The sequence below is a fragment of the Callithrix jacchus genome, chromosome 19 (assembly GCF_049354715.1).
Source record: "Callithrix jacchus isolate 240 chromosome 19, calJac240_pri, whole genome shotgun sequence".
In the NCBI taxonomy this organism is placed as follows: Eukaryota; Metazoa; Chordata; class Mammalia; order Primates; family Cebidae; genus Callithrix; species Callithrix jacchus.
In genome coordinates this window covers 17113302-17135329 of record NC_133520.1, presented here as the reverse complement: position 1 = coordinate 17135329, position 22028 = coordinate 17113302, and the positions used below count along the sequence as shown (strand labels likewise).

Here is a 22028-nt window from a genome sequence, read left to right as displayed (position 1 = left end):
CGTGCAGAAGCTGTGGAGTTTGACTAGGTCCCATTTGTCTATTTTGGCTTTTGTTGCCAATGCTTTTGGTATTTTAGTCATGAAGTCCTTGCTGCCTATGTCCTGAATGGTTTTGCCTAGATTTTCTTCTAGGGTTTTTATGGTGTTAGGTCTTATGTTTAAGTCTTTAATCCATCTGGAGTTAATTTTAGTGTAAGGTGTCAGAAAGGGGTCCAGTTTCTGCTTTCTGCACATGGCTAGCCAGGTTTTCCAACACCATTTATTAAACAGGGAATCCTTTCCCCATTGCTTGTTTTTGTCAGGTTTGTCAAAGATCGGATGGCTGTAGATATGTTGTATTGCCTCCAAAGCCTCTGTTCTGTTCCATTGATCTATATCTCTGTTTTGGTACCAATACCATGCTGTTTTGATTATTGTAGCCTTGTAGTATAGTTTGAAGTCCAGTAGTGTGATGCCTCCTGCTTTGTTCTTTTTGCTTAGGATTTACTTGGCTGTCTTTTGGTTCCATATGAAGTTTAAGGTGTTTTTTTCCAGTTTTGTGAAGAAGGTAATTGGTAGCTTGATGTGAAATAGCATTGAATCTGTAAATTACTTTGGGCAGTATGGCCATTTTCACGATATTGATTCTTCCTAACCATCAGCATGGAATGTTTCTCCATCTGTTTGTGTCCTCTCTTATTTCATTGAGCAGTGGTTTGTAGTTCTCCTTGAAGAGGTCCTTTACGTTCCTTGTCAGTTGTATTCCTAGGTATTTTATTCTCTTTGTAGCAATTGTGAATGGCAATTTATTCTTGATTTGGCTCTCTTTAAGTCTGTTATTGGTGTATAGGAATGCTTGTGATTTTTGCACATTGATTTTTTATCCTGAGACTTTGCTGAAGTTGCTTATCAGTTTCAGGAGATTTTGGGCTGAGACGATGGGGTCTTCTAGATATACAATCATGTCGTCTGCAAATAGAGACAATTTGGCTTCTTTCTTTTCTATTTGAATACCCTTTATTTCTTTTTCTTGCCTGATTGCTCTGGCTAGAACTTCCAGTACTATATTGAATAGGAGTGGTGAGAGAGGGCATCCTTGTCTAGTGCCAGATTTCAAAGGGAATGCTTCCAGTTTTTGCCCATTCAGTATGATATTGGCTATTGGTTTGTTGTAAATAGCTTTTATTATTTTGAGATATGTTCCATCAATACCGAGTTTATTGAGGGTTTTTAGCATAAAGGGCTGTTGAATTTTGTCAAAGGCCTTCTCTGCATCAATTGAGATAGTCATGTGGTTTTTGTCTTTGGTTCTGTTTATGTGGTGAATTAAGTTTATAGACTTGTGTATGTTTAACTAGCCTTGCATCCCCAGGATGAATTCTGCTTGATCATGGTGGATAAGCTTTTTGATGTGCTGTTGCAATTGGTTTGCCAGTATTTTATTGAAGATTTTTGCTTCTATGTTCATCATGGATATTGGCCTGAAGTTTTCTTTTCTTGTTGTGTCTTTGCTGGGTTTTGGTATTGGGATGATGTTGGTCTCATAAAATGATTTGGGAAGGAGTCCCTCTTTTTGGATTATTTGGAATAGTTTCAGGAGGAATGGTATCAGCTCCTCTTTGTATGTCTGGTAGAATTCAGCTGTGAACCCGACTGGACCTGGGCTTTTTTTGTGTGGTAGGCTCTTAATTGCTGCCTCAACTTCAGACCTTGTTATTGGTCTATTAAGGGTTTCGGCTTCTTCCTGGTTTAGGCTTGGGAGGAGGCAAGTGTCCAGGAATGTATCCATTTCTTCCAGGTTTACTAGTTTTTGTACATAGAGTTGTTTGTGATAATCTTTGATGATGGTTTGAATTTCTGTGGAATCTGTGGTGATATTTTATTGCATCTATTTGGTTGTTCTCTCTTTTCTTTTTTACTAATCTGGCTAGTGGTCTATTTTGTTGATCTTTTCAAAAAACCAGCTCCTGGATTTATTGATTTTTTGAAGGGTATTTTGTGTCTCTATCTCCTTCAGTTCTGCTCTGATCTTAGTTATTTCTTGTCTTCTGCTAGGTTTTGAGTTTTTTTGATCTTGCTCCTCTAGCTCTTTCAATTTTGATGATAGGGTGTCAATTTTAGATCTCTCCTTGCTTCTCATATGGGCACTTATTGCTATATATTTTCCTTTAGAGACTGCTTTAAATGTGTCCCAGAGATTCTGGTATGTTGTGTCTTCATTCTCGTTGGTTTTGAAGAACATCTTTATTTCTGCCTTCATTTCATTGTTTATTTGGTCAACATTCAAGAGCAAGTTGTTCAGTTTCCATGAAGCTGTGCAATTCAGAGTTAGTTTTTTAATTCTGAGTAGTAACTTGATTGCACTGTGGTCTGAGAGACTGTTTGTTATGATTTCCATTCTTTTGCATTTGCTGAGGAGTGATTTACTTCCAATTATGTGGTCAGTTTTAGAGTAGGTGTGATGTGGTGCTGAGAAGAATGTATATTCTGTGGATTTGGGGTGGAGAGTTCTGTAAATGTCTATTAGGTTTGCTTGATCCAGGTCTGAGTTCAATTCCTGGATATCCTTGTTATTTTTCTGTCTCATTGATCTGTCTAATATTGACAATGGGGTGTTAAAGTGTCCCACTATTATTGTATGGGAGTCTGAGTCTCTTTGTAAGTCATTAAGAACTTGCCTTATGTATCTGGGTGCTCCTGTATTGGGTGCATATATATTTAGGATTGTTAGCTCTTCTTGTTGCATCGATCCTTTTCCCATTATGTAATGTCCTTCTTTGTCTCTTTTGATCTTTGTTGCTCTAAATCTATTTTATCAGAGACGAGAATTGCAACTCCTGTTTTTTTTACTCCCCATTTGCTTGGTAAATCTTCCTCCCTCCCTTTATTTTGAGCCTTTGTGTATCCTTGCATGTGAGATGCGTTTCCTGGATACAGCACACAGATGGGTTTTGGCTTTTTATCCAATTTGCCAGTCTCTGTCTTTTGATTTGGGCATTTAGTCCATTTACATTTAGGGTTAATATTGTTATGTGTGAATTTGATCCTGCCATTTGATGCTAGCTGGCTGTTTTGCCTGTTAGTTGATGCAGATTCTTCATTTTGTTGATGCTGTTTACCATTTGGTATGTTTTTGGAGTGGCTGGTACTGGTTGTTCCTTTTTATGTGTGGTGCCTCTTTCAGGAGCTCTTGTAAAGCAGGCCTGGTGGTGACAAAATCTCTGAGTACTTACTTGCTCGCAAAGGATTTTATTTTTCCTTCACTTATAAAGCTTAGTTTGGCTGGATATGAAATTCTGGATTGAAAATTCTTTTCTTTAAGGATGTTGAATATCGGCCCCTACTCTCTTCTGGCTTGTAGGGTTTCTGCTGAGAGATCTGCTGTGAGTCTGATGGGCTTCCCTTTGTGGGTAACCCGACTTTTCTCTCTGGCTGCCCTTAGCATTTTCTCCTTCATTTCAACCCTGGTGAATCTGACGGTTATGTGCCTTGGGGTTGTTCTTCTAGCGGAATATCTTTGTGGTGTTCTCTGTATTTCCTGGACTTGAATATTGGCCTGCCTTGCTGGGTTGGGGAAGTTTTCCTGAATAATATCCTGAAGAGTATTTTCCAGCTTGGATTCATTCTCTTCGTCACATTCAGGTACACCTATCAAACGTAGATTAGGTCTTTTCATATAGTCCCATGTTTCTTGGAGACTTTGTTCATTCCTTTTTACGCTTTTTTCTCTTATCTTGCCTTCTTGTTTTATTTCATTGAGTTGATCCTCGACCTCTGATATCCTTTCTTCTACTTGGTCAATTCGGCTGTTGAAACTTGTGCATGCTTCACGAAGTTCTTGTGTTGTGTTTTTCAGCTCCATCAATTCATTTATATTCTTAAGTTGTTTATTCTCATTAGCATTTTGTCAAATCTCTTTTCAAGGTTCTTTGTTTCTTTGCATTGGGTTAAAACATGTTCTTTTAACTCACAGAAGTTTCTCATTACCCACCTTCTGAAGTCTGATTCTGTCATTTCATCATACTCACTCTCCATCCAGCCTCGTTCCCTTGCTGGTGAAGAGTGTGATCCCTTGTAGGAGGAGAGGTGTTCTGGTTTCGGGTGTTTTCCTTCTTTTTGCACTGGTTTCTTCCCATCCTTGTGGATTTATCCACCTGTTGTCTTTGTAGTTGCTGATTTTCAGATTGGGTCTCTGAGTGGACGTCCAGTTGATGATGAAGTTATTTCTGTTTCTTATTTTTCCTTCTAACAGTCTGGCCCCTCTGCTGTAGGACTGCTGAGGTCCACTCCGGGCCCTGCTTGCCTGGGGATCACCTGCAGCAGCTGCAGAACAGTAAGGGTTGCTACCAGTGTCTTCTTCTGCTGTCTTTGTTCCAGAAGGATACCCGCCAAATGTCAGTCTGATCTCTCTTTTATGAGGTGACTCTTTGGATATACGGGGGTTGGGGAGCTGCTTGAGGAGACAGTCTGTCCTTTATAGGAGCTCAAGTGCTGAGCTGTGAGCTCCGTTGTTCATTCAGAGCTGCTGGGCAGGTACGTTTAGGTCTGCTGCAGCAGAACTCATAAACCGCTTTTTGTTCCCAGTCCCAGGAAGTTAGGGCTTTATTTATGAGTTTCCGTTGTGCTGCTGCCTTTTTTTTTCAGGGCTGCCCTGCTCAGCAAGGAGGCAGCCTAGTCACTGTCTGCCTGCAGAGGCTTTGCTGAGCTGCTGTGGGCTCCGCCCAGGTGCTGTGTGAACCTCCCTGCACTCCTGTTTATGTGGGGGTAGTTAGAATTGCCTCGGCAATGGTGGCCCACCTCCGTATTGGCGAACTCTCTCTGTAATGGCAGGTTGCCTTGGCAATAGCAGGTTGTCTCAGCAATGGCAGACTGCCTCCATAGTGGTGGAGTGCCTTGGTAATGGTGGACGCCCCTCCCCCACAGAGCTGGACTGTCCCGGCTTTAGCTGTGCTTGCCGTGAAATTCTCAATCCAGAGAGTTTCTGATTGCTGTTCTTTTGTGGGTGTGGGACCAGCGAAGCCTGATCACCTGGCTCCCTGCCTCAGAACCTTTTTTTTTTTAGTTGAACAGTTGACTCTCTCCCAGGTGTTCCAGTTGCCTGTTGAAAAGGTGCTGGAATCTCTGTGATTTCCCGTGCGGCGACTCACTGTGCCAGCTTAAACAGTGGCGCTGAGATTCGTGGTACTTTCTTTGCCCAGGAATCTCCTGGCCTGGCTCCCTGGTCAGTCCCCTTTTTAATCAGATGAATGGGCGACTTCCCAGAGCTCAAATCGCCCGCTAAAAGGGCACCCGGACCAGTGTATTTTGTATGGAGAACTGCCGCGCTGGGGCGCCAACAAAGCAGCCGCGCTGGCAACCTGGGGGGCTCCTCCGCCTGGGAATCTCCTGGTCTGTGGGCAATAAAAATCAGTCTGGAAATGCAGTGTTCATTCACCCTCTGCACTTTCATTGGGAGCTGCAATCGTGAGCTGTTCCTAAACGGCCATTTTGGATCCCCCCCCCCCCGCCTATTGCCATTCTTAAGTGTCCCTTTCAGCCTCAAAAAAATACGGTCACTTTTGGTATGAGAGACGAAGTTGACAGGACTCATGGAAAAATAAGCAGAGGAAAGGAAGACAGGAATGGGAGATTCTTTTAAGTAGCTGAACAAGCTCTAATCTTATTTTCTTGAAGCTTATTCAGTTACAACTGAGATCTTCTCTACTGCAAATTAAAATAGTTATAATATGAACCTTGCATTCCAGAATTTCAAATTTGAATTTTAAAAATTGCTGCAATCTTTAGCATAGAACTTAAGGTATAAAGTGCAAGAGTAGAATAACAGGGGCATTAGTACACGAATAATAAGTTGTCTGACCTTAATGGCAAGATTCTTAAAATTTTTGGGCTTTGGGCTTTGATTTCATCTGTAAAGATAGGATGTATGAAATCAGATGATACCAAAATTCTTTCCAACTCTAACATCATGAATTCTTATGTAAGCCTTTTGAGGTATAAATGTATGCCAGCAATCTGAGATCGGGGAAAAAAAAAAGCAAACTTAAAAATTTTTCTCTTTTTCTCTCCTATCTTAAACATATGGTTTTGTCTGATAAGCGGCCTATAATGTTATCTGTTTTAATCAGAATTCATTTGAACTCTTAGGATAGTTGTTTTGGCTTTTGTACTGTTAGTCAATTTTTATTAGTATTTTTTAAAGAAATTCTATGTTGATTTTAGATTTTAGTCATTACAAAACTGTTGGCACATACTTATTTTAAGTACTTTAATGGGGAAGAGAAATGCTGATATATATTGATAGTGGGATTGTGTTAGGAAATTTCATTGAAGGTTACTGTTAGAGATTTTTCTCAAAAATTAAGAAAATTGAACATATAAGCCGAACTCCTTTTGAACTGTTTGAATTACAGTCTCTACTACTTTTCTCTTCTTTTTTAGGAAATTTGAGTTCTTCTCCCAGATCTTCTGATTTAGTCAAATTAGCCCAAGAGTGCTGTTACCATAATAACCGGGGCATTGCAGCTCATGGAGTTAGAGTCCTAACTAATATAACTGTTTCTTGTCAAGAAAAAGGTAAGTTTGATCAGGACTGATATTATATATAAACTTCGGTTTAGAGCTTGGACAGAATTCTATTTGTTTTTTTTAATCCCCTATTTTTAGCCTGTGTACCTTGATCTACAAATTGACTCTTTTCAAAGTATTGTTAGAGCATATGTTCTCAAGACTACTATCCTTGTGAAAAATAATAAAGGGATGAAGACCTTGGGAATGGAATTGAAAGGTTTTATGGAGCATTGCCCATTTCCTCCCACTGCTTACCTTTGCATATATGGTGCTGGTGGATAGAGATTGCTTAGGACTCTACCCCTTTTGTATAAAGTATTGTGTTCACTTATTCAGAAATCTAGAAAATTTACTTAGATTCTCAAGGGACTTAAATAACAAATAGTTTCACCTAAAGGCAAGTGAATTCACAGACCAATGTGAATTAAATTTTCACAGAATTTAGATATATATGGCATTAAACTGACTTGCATAATCAAGGAGGACATGCAAGGAAAATAATGCATACATTTTGTTGTCTACCTAGCGTCTTTTGACCTAAGCACTTGAAAACTTTTATGCTTGTGTTCAAGAACAAGAAATGCATTTTAGATACTCCATCTGTTTCAGTGCTGATTTTGATCTTTATTAAGGATTACAAGCTCAGTGGTTCCCTTTATCCCCACTAGCCTTTAGCACTGCTTGTTCCTAGTACCTGTTTTTTTCTAGCAACCTGACCTTCACTAGCCTTTACTCTGTTTGCCAGGCTCCTACACTAAGGAAACATTTCTTAAAGTTGAATTGATTCTGATTTGGATAATTAAGCCTGTTTTATATTTGGCATAGCAAAGAGTATTTTCTCTCATGTAACACAGAAAACTGCTGTATGTTCTCAACACTGAAATCATATTAACCTAAAGGTAACTAATAGATTCAGAACTTTTTAAAAACCTCTATTTTAGCCCTATGGTAGTGAAAAGATGTGGTAGTACTGCTATTTCATGAGACATCTGAGAGGTTCATTCTTTATGGTCGGACTTAAAACATTAATAAGGTGGAGTTTTTATTATTTCCTTAAAGTGGTTAAACTTTCATTAGAACCTGAAAACTGTTAAATCTTAGGTAAAAATGGACCTGTATAATTAATTTCTGATTAGGGAGATTAACACATTCTGCATAGTTGGCTGTTCTTAGTATTTTCCTTAGCTAAGCTTGTGACACTATTTCAGTTTTGGTTTATTTATAGCTTTGTGGCTTTAGCTTTTGATTTAATGTGTATATTTTTGTAACCTTCAATAAAGTGGTAGAAATAAAGTCTGAAGATAGACTTTACATTCCAGAAGTAATGCCACATGTACTTTTTCAAGGAAGGTTAACTTTATACATTTAATAATTTCCTGTGTCGTAAACTTCTTAATGTTTTTTCTGAGAGTATGTCTGTATGTGTATATATGTATGTGTGTGTTTATACACACATCACTTGACCATCATAAAGCTTAGTGTTTTTCTTCTAGATCTTTTGGCACTGGAACAGGATGCTGTCTTTGGCCTGGAATCCCTACTGGTACTTTGCAGTCAAGATGATAGTCCAGGTGCTCAGGCCACTTTAAAGGTGAAAACTTCTATTTACTAAGTTGTAATAGGTATATATGATGGTCTTAGACAATAGAAAGCGAAGTTAAGCAGACAGAGCTCCTGTAGTCTTAGAAGTTTTAATCTAAGTGATAAAACCCCAAAAAAACACTGATTAAAGGACTGCATTCGAACTCGTAAATGTTCATTAATTTCACATAAGTGTTCATTAATTTCCCAATGGGAGAAGCCCTAGTTTATAAGCCAAGGGGAGGATATTTTAAAGAATGTTCACCTTCACTTAGTTACAGAAATCATCTTAGACATATGTAAGATTTTTAAAATTTGAAATGAGGCCAGGCACAGTGTCTCATGCCTGTAATCCCAGCATTTTGGGGAGGTCAAGGTGGAAGGATTACATGAGCCTAGGAGTTCAAGACCAGCCTGGAAAACATAGTGAAACCCCATCTCTAGAAAAATTTTAAAAAATTTAGCAGGGCATGATGGGACACACCTATAGTCCTAGCTATACATGAGGCTGAGATGAGAGGATGGCTCAAGCCCCAGAGGTTGAGGCCACAGTGAGCCATTACTGCACCACTGTTCTCCTGCCTATGTGACAAAGCGAGACCCTGTCTCCAAAAAAAAAAAAAAAATTTTTAAAAATGTGAAATGAGACTACTCTTTTTGGAGTGAAACATGAAATACAACTTGTGATGGTCCAAAAATTAATAACAAAGGAAATTAATTTTTTTAAAATTACAAATTAGGACTGCATGTCAACCCACTCATTTCAATCTAAGACTGTTAAAATACTTTTAAGAAAGCTGCAAATCATAAGGAAGAATGCTGAAGAGGCAAATAGAGGCCAAATGTCACCAACACTGTACTATCATAACTTTTCAGGAACTGCTTCTGAAGTGTGTCTTGTAAACTATACCAGCATCTTCCAGAATGAAAATAAAGATATAGATTCCTGGGCCCTACCCTAATGAATTGATGTACGTGTGTGTGTGCGTGTGTGTGCGCGCGCACGGGCCCTACCCTAATGAATTAATGTACACGTGTGTGTGTGTGTGTGTGTTCATGTTGGAGCTACTGAGGGTTCACAGTTTTAAAAAGATTACCTGGATGATTCCAAAGTGGGAAAGAGGTTCCTAATTTTCTCTTATTTCTCAACTGAAATCTAAAAACCAATTTGGCTACACAATTTCTCTTATTAAGGCCTTGTTAAAGGCATCACTAATATCCAGCCAAGAAACCAGAAACTTAGAAATAGTCCCACTTTTACATAGCTAACAGATTCTTCTGTCAAGTCTCTAATATCCACTGTTAGCGCCTTTCCATTCTCTCTACATCATAAATCTCTCCCTAATTCCATTTCTTGAAAAGATGGGCCCATCAATCCATCCTTCACAACGCAGCCATGTAGCCATCAGTGGGGTGTTAGGCGCACACATAAACTTTAGAGTCTGATAAATCCAAGGGCTGTGATCAGCTTGCCCCTTATTAGCTAGGTGGCTTTGAACAAGATACTTCATCTCTCTCAGCTTAAGTTTCTGATGGGTATAAGAGGGGAACACATTTCATTATAGGGTTATTGAGGGACTGAAAGAAATGTATATATAAGTCTTCAACAAAATTTGGCCCATAATAGACATTCAAATAACAATAATAATTATGAGAAATGTTACTATTACTTTAAAATCCTATTATATCGCCTCGTTACCTATAGAATCAAGGCCATAATAGCATGTTATTTGATATCTTCTATGATTGAACTACTTTTCAAATCTCATATGATTTCACCCAGCCACATTGGGCTATTCATCATTTTTCCACCACAACAGGGAAATTCTTTCTTTCAAGTCTTTTATAACAGTGGTCGCTGGGCTCAAACAATCTTTCCTTGTTACTGTAATTTGATGGCATCTTTCAAGACTCAACTCATGACATTTATTTGAAGTCTTCCCTAATATCCTTGGTTAAAGTTAATCACTCCTGACTCTGACCTTTATGTACTTTTTTGGTGTAATGTCAGAGAATGCATTGTGTTCTGCTTGATATTATAGGCCCCTTTATAAACATCAGTAGCTTATTCTAGATGGGAAGCTCCTCTAATACAGGAATCTTTTTTGGCCATCTACCTATGTCCCACTGTGCTGAGTTCAGCATTTTACTGACACCCACAATTGTTGAAAATGATTTGCTTAAAAAAAAAGTTTTAAATATATTGTGGTTCCAAGGGGATTCTGAGGATCCCCTCAGAATGAGTTGCCATACATAAGTTGCTACTTCCCTTCTCCACTTTCTTTTTTTTTTTGTTTTTTTGAGACTGTATTGCTCTATCACCAGACTGGAGTGCAGTGGTGCAATCTTGGCTCACTGCGACCTCCACCTCCTGGGTTCAAACTATTCCCCTGCCTCAGCCTCCTGAGCAGCTGGGACCACAGGCACATGCCACCATGTCCGGCTAGTTTTTGTATTTTTGTAGAGGAGATGAGGTTTCACCATGTTGGCCAGGATGGTCTCAATCTCTTGCCCTCATGATCCACCCGCCTCGGCCTCCCACAGTGGTGGAATTACAGGAGTGAGCCACCGCGCCCGGCCCCCTTCTCCACTTCTTATTAACTTTCACTTAATGATATTACTATTTTTATTGTTTATCACTGTGACCACATCACTACTTTCCTTAACATGCTAAAATGAGCCATGACTTCCTTGAAACCATATCTATGACAAGCTAATGCTCTTATATGCGCCAATGTTTATCTAACAGTTTCTTAGTTCTATTAATTATGCTTTTGCTTTTGCACTTCACAAACCCTACTGTGGGATTCAGTACTTCGTGTATCTTATGAAGAAAAATGTACACCTACAAGAAACCTCGCCCTTGATTTTCTCCCGTATCCTGTACAAAGCCCTTCTCTTCAAAGCTTCATTTATATCTTCCAAGTGTAACTAGTTCATTTTCTTTTTGGCATGCAGATTGCTCTAAACTGTATGGTGAAGTTGGCCAAGGGCAGGCCCCATCTTAGTCAGTCAGTGGTTGAGACCTTGTTGACTCAGTTGCACAGTGCTCAGGATGCTGCCCGGATTTTGATGTGCCATTGTCTGGCAGCCATTGCCATGCAGCTGCCGGTGCTGGGTGATGGGATGCTTGGTGACCTCATGGAGCTATACAAGGTGATTGGACGATCAGCCACAGACAAGCAACAAGAACTTCTGGTAAAAAGCCCCATTTTGAATCTTCTTTGAATGACTAGGCTCTGGTCTAGTGGGAATTACTTTTAAGTCAACATTACTGTTTAGCTTTACTTAAAAAACAAAACAAACAATAGGTTAAATTCATTATCTAAGACTAAAGAGTGTGTTGATATCAAAATAGAATTGGCTCTATAAGCTTTTCACTTTTGATTTAGAAAGCCATTTTTGTTCGCCTCTAAAACTGCTTTCTTCCTAAGCCTTGTTAAATCAGCTTAGTGTAGCCAAAGCCTTCAATCTCATGTTTTTATTTTATTACAAAGGACAAAATGAAAATGAAACTTTTTTCTTTCTTATACAAAGCAAATAATGAACTAAACCCTATTTTATACTTCAGAAAATAGAAGTTAAAAATCTAATGATAATAAGAAGCAAAGGGCCTGATTAGCCCAAATTTATGTTTTTCATTCCAGGACCTCTTTAGCTATTTAGGATCCCGTTTAGGCTTCTGTAGACCCTTGGGATTAGAAAAGGTAGATGCTTAGAAAGAAACAAACTATGGAAGTTGTAAAATGTTTAGTTGAAAAGTTCTGCGGGACTGAGAGTAGGGTACATTCTAAATAGTTGTAAATGAAATGAAAGTTGTAAGGTCACCATTCCGTGTTGTTCTGTTCATCTGAATTTAGAATGTGGGAAAAAGCATAATGAAATGACTTATTCAAGCCTGTTTTAATCCTCCAGAGGGAATTGTATAAAAGATTGACCCCATCTTAATCATTTGCTGCCAGAAAAGGTTACCTTGATGACCAGGTGGCTGTGGTCAAGGGGATGACATCATACAGTTATTAAAATATGTATGGATCTTTATATGAATCAGCTTTGAAATATTAACAGGCAGTTAGCTAAGTTTATTTTTTATTGAAGTTGTATTTTGAACTAACGGCCCTTATATCCTTTTTGTGAGTACTGCTTTAAGATAAAAAAAATCTAAGGAATAATATAATGAAAACTCTTGCATTCATTATTTAGCTTAAGAAAAAGATTACCTGTTTAGTTGAAGCCCCCTGTGTACCTTGCTGATAGCGTCTCCTCCCTTCTCTCAGAGGTAACCACTATCCTGAATTTGGTATTTCTTGTTCTCATGCCTGTTATTCTTTTACTACCAAAGTGTATATCCCTAAATAATATGTAGTATTATTTTGCATATTTTAAATTATATATAAACATTGTCATACTACTTGTAATCTTTTGCATTTTGCATATTCTTGCCTATTTTGCTTGTCATCTATATTGGTAAGTATATCTCTAGTTTATCCATTTTACTTATGTATCTCATTATGGATTATAAGTTATTTAATGTATGTATCCACATTATGGACATTGCTTCTAGTTATTTGCTGTTATAAAGAGTGCTCTGAGTGAACAGAATAAATTACTTAATGACTTCAAAATAAAAAATTAAATATCAATGGAAAACAAATTTTGTTCTTTTGCAGTGGACTCTAATTAGTTTTCCTCCCTTTGGGCCTTTGGGGTAGGTTATGTATGACACTGGATAAAATTAAATGATTGTCTTGGTTTTCTTCTTGCCCGATGTTAGGTGAGTTTGGCTACTGTGATTTTTGTAGCGAGTCAGAAGGCATTATCTGTGGAAGTAAAGGCAGTGATTAAGCAGCAGCTTGAAAGTGTCTCCAATGGATGGACTGTATACCGTATTGCCAGACAGGCTTCCAGAATGGTATGTGTTACCCTTCTGAGTGAATTGGGTTGGTGGAAATGTCAGGTCATGTACCTTCAATTACATGATTATTAATCATAGTCAAACTAAAAATAAAGATGGAAGTACCTTTTAGTCATGGGTTCCAAAGACGAGGAAGGAAAAGGCCTGATTTTTAACTTTTATCATAAATGAATGGTATATATATATTGTTGTTATTAGTAATGAGGAAGTTAAAATCTGGGCCCTTTCTGGCTGTAGGTTGTTAGTGCCACTTTCATTTTGCTCTGTGTTGTCCTAACCAAGGCCACCTACCACCCGCCGTTTCTGTCTTTCTTTCTCAGTATACCACATCTTTGTTCCTCTCCCCAAGCTTGTCATTCTTAAGTAGAAATGGGAGAGCTTTCGTATGCTGTACTCTTCTCAGCCATATGGAAAGTCTAACAAGTTTTATTAATTTTGTTTGAGAGGAAATAGAAAATTTGGTTAGGACAGAAATCCTAGCCAGCGGTGGGGTGGCTCATGCCTGTAATCCCAACACTTTGGGAGGCCAAGGCGGGAAAATCTCTTGAGGCCAGGAGTTTGAGACCAGCGTGGCTGACATAGCAAAACCCTGTCTCTACTAAAATACAACAAAAAAAATCCTTTTGGGATAAGTCCAGAGACCAAAGTTTGAGAAAGCATTACTGTAGGTGATTGAAGTACATGTTCTTAATTTTGCATTGCTTCTCAAATGGGGGAGGAGCACACACTCTTGGCAGGACAGTTCTTCATTATACTGGTCTGTCTCAAGCATTGCAGGACATTGAGCATCCCTGGCCCCAGGCATTAACTGGTATTCACATTTCTCCCAACAACTATGCCTTCTCCCCTGGCGTTTCTCTCACCTGCTAAATAGTTCATCCAGAATAACGTTTATACTTTCTGTATTTTGGGCTAAAGTTCTAGACTTGGTTTATAGTTAATTCCATTCATTTTCTCTTTGGAACTGCTTTAGTAAAGATTTTCAAGCATTATGTTACATAAAAGAAACTCAGCATATTTTCTCTGAAGAAATATTTAGAGTCTCAGAATTATATAATATGAGAAATGATTGTTCAGACTTATGCTAGGTTTGGGTTTCTCTTTTAGCTGCTGCATCAACTCTTTCAAATGTAAGAACCTCACCATGTGCTCCTGTTTTTTTTCTTTACGTTTTTTTTGTTTTTAGGGTAATCATGACATGGCCAAAGAGCTTTATCAGAGTTTGCTGACTCAGGTTGCCTCAGAACACTTCTACTTCTGGCTAAATAGTCTGAAGGAGTTCTCACATGCAGAGCAGTGTCTCACTGGGTTGCAAGAGGAAAACTATAGTTCAGCACTTTCTTGCATTGCTGAGTCTTTAAAATTCTATCACAAAGGGATTGCTTCCTTAACAGTAAGTCCTCTTAATTCACCTTTGGTGATGATGACTTGTGTGAGAATTCTCTCCCTTCTCTTTTTCGATTGTCCTATTTCAGCTAACTTGAGAAACCTGCTGATGTATATTTGGCAATGTCAACATAAGAAATAGGTCATGGAAATAAACCCTTAACCTTTTCCCCTTTTTAACATTCTTAGACTGATAAAAGTTTATCATTTTCTTGTTATAAAGAACTGGGTACCACCTGTGAAAAGGATTGCTGAATCCACATAGAAGGGGTAAGTGTTGTGGAGATAGGATCCTCCCTGTACAGACTCTTATTAGTAAGATTCCAGCCTGCGTCAGTACCACCATCAAACATAAACCCCTGACCTCATCTCATACCTGGCAGCTACAGACTAAGTAACTAGAGTTTCTTGCTTTATAGATAAAGAGAAATTATCAGAGATTCTAGTGTCCCACTTTGTACTTCTCTGTGATATCTTCCTGCTCCACATTTACCGTCAGCTAGCTACAATTTCTTTTTTCTCTGCCAAGAAAATGAAAGGTTTGCAAAGAAGGCAAATCCTTGTTTCCTTGAAATTAGTTATATTCCTAAGTAAGAACCTGTTCCTTAAAATAAGCAATTTTTATATTAATGCAAGGGCTTTTTCCTCTTAAAAGTAAAGAGGTTATATAATCAACATTAAACATTTAAAAAATATTGTCAAATGACTTTAGAAATTGTATATATTGAGATGGGACCATAAAACTTTTGGTACCTGAAATATTTTTAATGGTGAGCTATCTCAAAATGTTTCAAAGTAGAACAAGCAGGTGTCACTAAAGAGAATATTCAGACTAATGTGAGGCACATACATTTTGAAGCATTTTATATTGATTGATGGTTGTTTAAAACAGTAATACAGGCTCCTTTTCATCTTAAAGGGTAGCATTAACTACTTTGATTCTTTCCTCTTGATTATTCTGGGAAGAGATTGCTGTTTCCTATATTAGGCTAATAAATGCCTCAGAAAAGTAAAAGGTACAATTACTGGTTCTGATCAATAGAATAATTTCATTTTCTAGTTTATGTGGAGCAGAAAATTGTTAATTATTGAGTACCATAAATGATAAGAACACTATGAGGCAGATGGAATTAATTTTATGAAAAATTCTGTTGAATTTTAATACTCAGTTAATGATTTGTGTGGTATGTGTATTTGATAAGACTTGACAATAATTAAGGATTGAACTCTGACATAGGAAGAAAGCACTTGATTGACAGAGAGGAGACCTTGTCTTAGTTGTGGTTCTGCCATGAACACAGTATGACTTTGGGTAGGTCAGTAGGCCTCAGATATTTTCCTTTTGAAGTGGAGTTATTTTATTCCACATATCATAAGCACTTGCTATATGCCAAACACTGTGCTTTTAGGATTAAGAAAAACAGGAAATGATTAAGTGTAGTCTATAGGGGAAGGCAGCATGATCTTCAGAGTTACTGGAAACTTCCCACAACTGTTCTGTATACTCTCAGGGTTTTTTGAGGACTTTTTTTTTTAACCAGTTCATTTGGTAAGTGTAGACTTGACAATTGTTTTCTATTTTAACTGAGTAAATATGAGCAGGGACTGCTCCCTTTAACTAACTGATGTGAATTATCCATACCTGAAATTGTACAGCTTTGAGGATTATGCTTTTTATCTGCTTCAGCCACATAAACAGAAGTTCAAAATTCTTTGCCTATGGAGGACCGATAGCAAAGTTAGGTGTTTAATTTCTCAATACAGTGATTAATGATAGAGCTACCTTGTTTCTTAGGAATAAAAATTATTAAAAAATTGTTTATATTAGTTTTCTGTGCTGTGTAACAAGTTACTACCACAAGTTTAGTGACTTAAAACAATTACCTATTTATTATTTCACAGTTCCTATATATCAGAAATCCAGCATAGGCTGGGCGTGGGGCCTTATGCCTGTAATCCCACCCCTTTGGGAGGCCAAGATGGGAGGATCACTTGAACCCAGGAGTTTGAGACCAGCCTGGCCAACCCATGTTGGCCTGTCTCTACTAAAAATGAAAAAATTAGCCAGGCATGGTGGTACACTCCTGTAATCCCAGCTACTCGGGAAGGTGAGACAGGAGAATTTCTTGAACTCAGGAGGTAGAGGTTGCAGTAAACTAAGATTGTGCCATTGCACTCCAGCCTGGGCAACACAGTGAGACTCTGTCTCCAAAAAAATAAAAATAAGTAGTAGTAGTAGTCCAGGCTTAGCTGGGTCCTCTGCTCATGGTATCACAAAACTGCAATCAAGGTATCTGTGAGGGCCAGTCACAGATATCTGAGGCTCAAAGGCTGAGTCCTGTTCTAAGATCATAGATTTGTTGCAGAATATATTTCCTTGCAGTTGCAGAACTTGTGGAAGCTTGGTTCTTCCAGACCAGAAAGAGAATCTCTTACCCTCTTTCAATGGCCTCAACTGATTAGATCAGATTCACTCAGAATGATCTCCCTTTTATACTAATATAAAGTCAATTCATTAGGGACCTAAACTATATCCTCCAAATCTCATAATTTCTGCCATATTCCATTAGTTAGAAGCAAGTTGTAGGTGCTACCCACCTTCAAAAGAAGATGTTGTAGCTTTAGTAGTCCTTATGTAAAATGCTTAGAACCAGGAGTGTTTTGTATTTTATGGATTTTTTGGATTTTTGGGATATTTGCATTATGCTAGTTGATTCTTACTAATTCAAAATTTGAAATGCTCCAATGAACATTTTCTTTGAACATTATGTCAGTTTCAGAGTTTGGAGCATTTCAGAATTTGGATCATTTTAGATTTTAGGTTTTCAAATTAGTGCTAATCAGCCTGCACAAGGTGTGGATACCAGGGGATTTGAACTGGAGGAACCAGCTTCATTCTGCCTACAATAGTGAGGTTTTTAAAAAATCATTTATTTTTAATTTTTGTTATTAAATATTGAATAAGCATAATAACTACATATATATTTTGTAAGGCATTAAAAAATACAACAAATATCCAATCACTCAGTTAGAAAATAGGACATTACAGTTGCCTTTAAAATTCTTGTATGCTTGTGAATAGCCACCACACTTCAGCCTGGGCAACATAGTAAGACCCTGTCTCTTAAAAAAAAAAAAAAAAAAAGGCGTATGTGGGCCTCCATGTTTGTTTACTGTTTCCTTCCCACAAATGTAACCAGTACTCTGAATCTTGTGTTTACTGTTTCGTTGCCTTTCTTTATAATTTCTTTTTGTTTTTTGTTTTTTTTTTTTGAGACAGAGTAGGCTCTGTCACCAGGCTGGATTGCAGTGGCACAGTCTCAGCTCAGTATAGCTCCACCTCCCAGATTGAAGTGATTCTCCTGCCTCACCCTCCTGAGTAGCTGGGGTTACAGGTACTCTCCACCATGCCCAGCTAATTTTTGTATTTTTAGTAGAGATGGGGTTTCACCATGTTTGCCAGACTGGTCTCGAATACCTGACCTCAGGTGATCCACCTGCCTCAGGCTCCCAAAGTTCTGGGATTACAGGCATAAACCACCACACCCAGGCCTTTCTTTATAATTTCAGCATGCTTTTTTGTAACTCTAAGCAAGTTCTGTTTTATGTTGTTTGTCTTTGAATTTTATATAAAAATTAATCATATTTTTCTTTGACTTGCTTTGATCATCTAAATTATGTTCTTAAGATTCATCCATTTTGTTGCAGGAAGCTGTAGGACAATTTCCCTGCCATATAGTCTTGCATCATAAGAATATACATCAGTTTATTTTCCCATTCTAGTATTGATAAGCATTTTGATTTTTTCTAGTTTCTTGCTGTTACCAACATACTGCTCTGAACATTCTCGTCAGTAGTAGTCAGGTTGAAAACCCTTCTCTAGGGCAGCCGACCTCAGTCAGAGCTGTGTATCTGCCCCTTGCTCCAATTTAGAAGTGTGTGTGGATGTTTCTGTTTGTCACAGTGATGGGGAGTTGGGAGGCATTGCTACTGGCAGTAATGGTCAGTGGCTAAATACCTAATCTCCTGAAATGCTAGGAATATTCCTGTTCCTGTTTAGAGAGATTGCTGTAAGACGTTACCTAAGAGTGGAATTGCACAGGTTATGTGCATCTTTAAATTGACTAGCTAATACCAGGTTTTCCCCAGTGGCTTTACAAGTTTACAGTCCTCCCAACAGTGTATAAGAGTTCCTGTTGCCCTACATCTTTCTCCTTGTCTGGTAGGTTCTAAAGCTTATGATTGGCTTTGCCCTGATTACTAATACAATTAGACATTTGTTTCATATGTTTGGCCATTTGTGTTTTATTTTATGTGAAGTTCCTGCTGAAGATTTTTGCTTATTTTCCTACTAGTTTGTGTGTCTTTTCTTACTGGTTTATAAGGGTACTTCTAATGTTCTGGATACTAATCTTTTGTAGGTTGTATGAAATGCAGATATTATCTGATTTGTGGCTTTTTTCCTGCTTTTTATGTTCTGATGAATAGCAGCTTTTAATTTTAATGTAGTCTAAGATACTCATGTTTTTTAAGTGTTGTGTGTTTTGTTTGTGTTGATTTCTCTACTCCATCCCCATTCCAGTTACTACCTTCATTTTTCTCCTAAAATTATGGCTTAGTTTTGCCTTCTTCTCCAACATTATTTAAAGCATGCAGTATTATTCTTTTGATTCTAGCTTTTTTTTCTCAGCACTGTCTGTATATTATGATTCATTCATGCTTTTTGTTGTGTATGGCAATTGTTCATTTATTTTTATTGCTGCTGAGTATTCCATTGGGTGACTGTTGTACAATCTATTTACCATTTTATTGTTGAGGAATATTTGGGTTATTTTCAGTTTGAGTCTGTTAAGAATAAGTCAGTTAGGAACATTCTTATATATGACTTTTGATATAGATGTACCTTTCTTCTAGGTGGTAGTGCTTCATCATAGGACATACTTAGGTTCAGCTTTAGTAGGTAACTGCTAACCAGTTGCCCATGTTGGTTTCCAGTTTAACCAGTACTAAATGCAAATTGCCTTTCGTAGAGCTTTTTGAAGGTATGGCTTGATGACTGATCCATTTTGGAATATTTGGCCATTATCTCTCTCTTTTTTTTGAGACAAGGGTCTCAACCTGTTGCTCAGGCTGGAGTACAGCAGCATGATCATAGCTCACCATAGCCTCAAACTCTTCCATTGCACCCAGCTAATTTTTTTTTTTATTTTTGGTAGAGATGGGGTCTTGGTTTTTTGCCCAAGCTGGTCTTGAACTCCTGACCTCAAGCCAGTCTCCCAAAGTGCTGGGATTACAGTCTCCCAAAGTACAGGCATGAACCACTGTATCTGGCCATTATTTCTTTAGATATTGCATCTGTCCCCTTTTTTTTCATTTAGGACTCCAGTTGGACCTATGTTAATTCTTTTTACCAAGTTTCATATATCTCTTACATTCTCTTCTATGTTTTCCATCTTTTTATCTCTCTGTATTTTCCTCTAGATGTTTTCTCCTGACCTATCTTCTAGTTCATTAATTTTTTTCACTGTTTAATCTGCTGTTAAACCCATTTATTACATTCTTAATTTCATTTATTAATACAAATAGTAGCAAAAATCATAATTACTTTTGCACTAACCTAATATATTTTTAGTCCCAGAATTTCCATTGGGTTATTTTATATTTTCCACTTTTCAACTAGGTTTCTCCATCTTGTCATTTAATTTTTTAACATATTAATCATAGTTATTTTAAAGTTCATATCTGGTATCTCTGGTATCTGGATCTATTATTGTTTATGTTTTTGACTTTTTTTTCCGCTCTTGGCTTGGGGAGTTTTGCAATTTTTCCGTGCTTGGTTATTTTATTTTATTTTTTTCTGAGATGGAGTCTTTTTCTGTTACCCAGGCTGGAGTGCAGTGGCACAATCTCGGTTCATTGCAGCCTCCATCTCCTGGGTTCAAGCAGTTCTCCTGCCTCAGCCTCCCAAGTAGCTGGGCTTATAGCTGTGCACCACCATGCCTAGCTAATTTTTTTGTATTTTCGGTAGAGACCAGGTTTCACTGTGTTGGCCAGACTGGTCTTGAACTCTTGACCTCATGATCTGCTCACCTAGGCCTCCCAAAGTGCTGGGATTATAGGTGTGAGGCACCACTCCTGGCCGCTTGGTTATTTTTTATTGAGTTTTGGACAGTGTGTTTGAAAATTGATAGGTATTACATTATCAGAGCCTTAAATTATTTTTCTTTGCTTTTGACAGGCACTTAGGCTAAGGACAGATCACCTTAATTTAGCCAAGGATTGAACTGACTGAAAGCTGGGCTTCAGTCTTTGTGAGGGCCAGCATATTTTTAGGTTCTCCAGATTACTAGGGTGTAGTTCTTTGAGGTTACAGCAGAAAGCCTGAAGTATTTTCCATAGTCCTTTCTAGTTTTAGGGGACTGACTGCTGAAAGCTCTGCTCAGCTTTTCAGTTGCAGTTTTCAAATTAGTGCATGTCAGTGTTACCTTTTTGGGTTTCCCTTCTCTTCATGATTTTGGCTCCACAGTTCCTTAGTACCTTAGTGGTTCTTCAGTGCTTTCACACAGATACTTTTAATACTTTGTTCTACTTTCCCAGTTGGTCTTAGCAGGAGGGCTGGTTTAATCTAGCTTACCCTAGCTTTAGGCTTGGCTTATTTTTTTAAAAACGGATGTTATGCTAAGTGAAGTAAGGCAGTCACAGAAGACATATACTATATGATTCGACTTATGTAATATCTAAAGTAGTCAAATTCATAAAAACAGAAAGTAGAATAGTGGTAGCCAGGGGCTTGAGGCAAGGGGAAAGGGGGAGTTTGTTGTTTAATGAGCATAAAGTTTCAGTTCTGCAAGATGAAAAAAGTTCTGGAGACTTCTTTCACAATAATACAATGAGCTTATCAGGTAGCTTTTTTCAGCTATTTTGATTTCTTTAGCTAGTCTGCTTAGAAAACAATATATGTAATACAAATCAGAAATTCAGTGAAATAGTAATATGTGTGTTTAACACAAATTTGACTATATATGTTTAGGAAAAAAAAAAAAAGACTATTTGCACAGTGGAGACAGTTTTGCCAGCCATTCTTCTCAATTAGCTTGTACCCCAGAATGAGCATTAGAAAAGAATTCTAATTTTGTTGTTTCTTCAGCTGGCTATGTTGAAATAACTGGAAATAACTCATTCCTGAGGAATTTTCCGGGGTAATTTTGATTGCTCCTGATGTTAGAACCCAACCTCTGTTAAAGCTTTAGCCCCAGTGGAAAGAAAGGGAAATGAGATCCCTGTATTTTTCATTGGCATTATTCATACTTCTGTAGTCTAAATTTTATTTCTTAAACATCTCTCATTGTTATTGGATTATATTACCTTTTAAATACAAGTCTTTGACTTTTATTACAAATCTGTCTCTTTCTGTGTTCTTTTCAAACACATGTACTGTTTGTAACACTGCTTTCCTTTGGTATAGCATGGTCTAGGATGGCACAATCACTTTTAAGGTTATCATCAATCAAATATTTCTTGTTAGAGATAAATCCAGAGTAGCAGCAGATCTCCTTCACTACATCTTACTTCTCTTTCAGTTTTATAATGTGTGTTAGAA

General features: G+C 37.8%; 1 protein-coding gene across 3 annotated transcripts in view; it reads left to right on the top strand.

Annotated features, from left to right (window-relative positions):
* The window catches only part of INTS7 (integrator complex subunit 7), a 94850-nt gene that overhangs the window by 43768 nt on the left and 29054 nt on the right, over positions 1 to 22028 (top strand). For all 3 annotated transcript variants that reach the window (XM_008985260.5, XM_008985259.5, XM_078356611.1), the window contains 5 exons: positions 6418 to 6552; positions 8040 to 8137; positions 11086 to 11325; positions 12902 to 13039; positions 14229 to 14435. In XM_008985260.5, coding sequence (XP_008983508.1) covers positions 6418 to 6552; positions 8040 to 8137; positions 11086 to 11325; positions 12902 to 13039; positions 14229 to 14435 — 818 coding nt within the window. The remainder of the gene's footprint in view (positions 1 to 6417; positions 6553 to 8039; positions 8138 to 11085; positions 11326 to 12901; positions 13040 to 14228; positions 14436 to 22028) is intronic.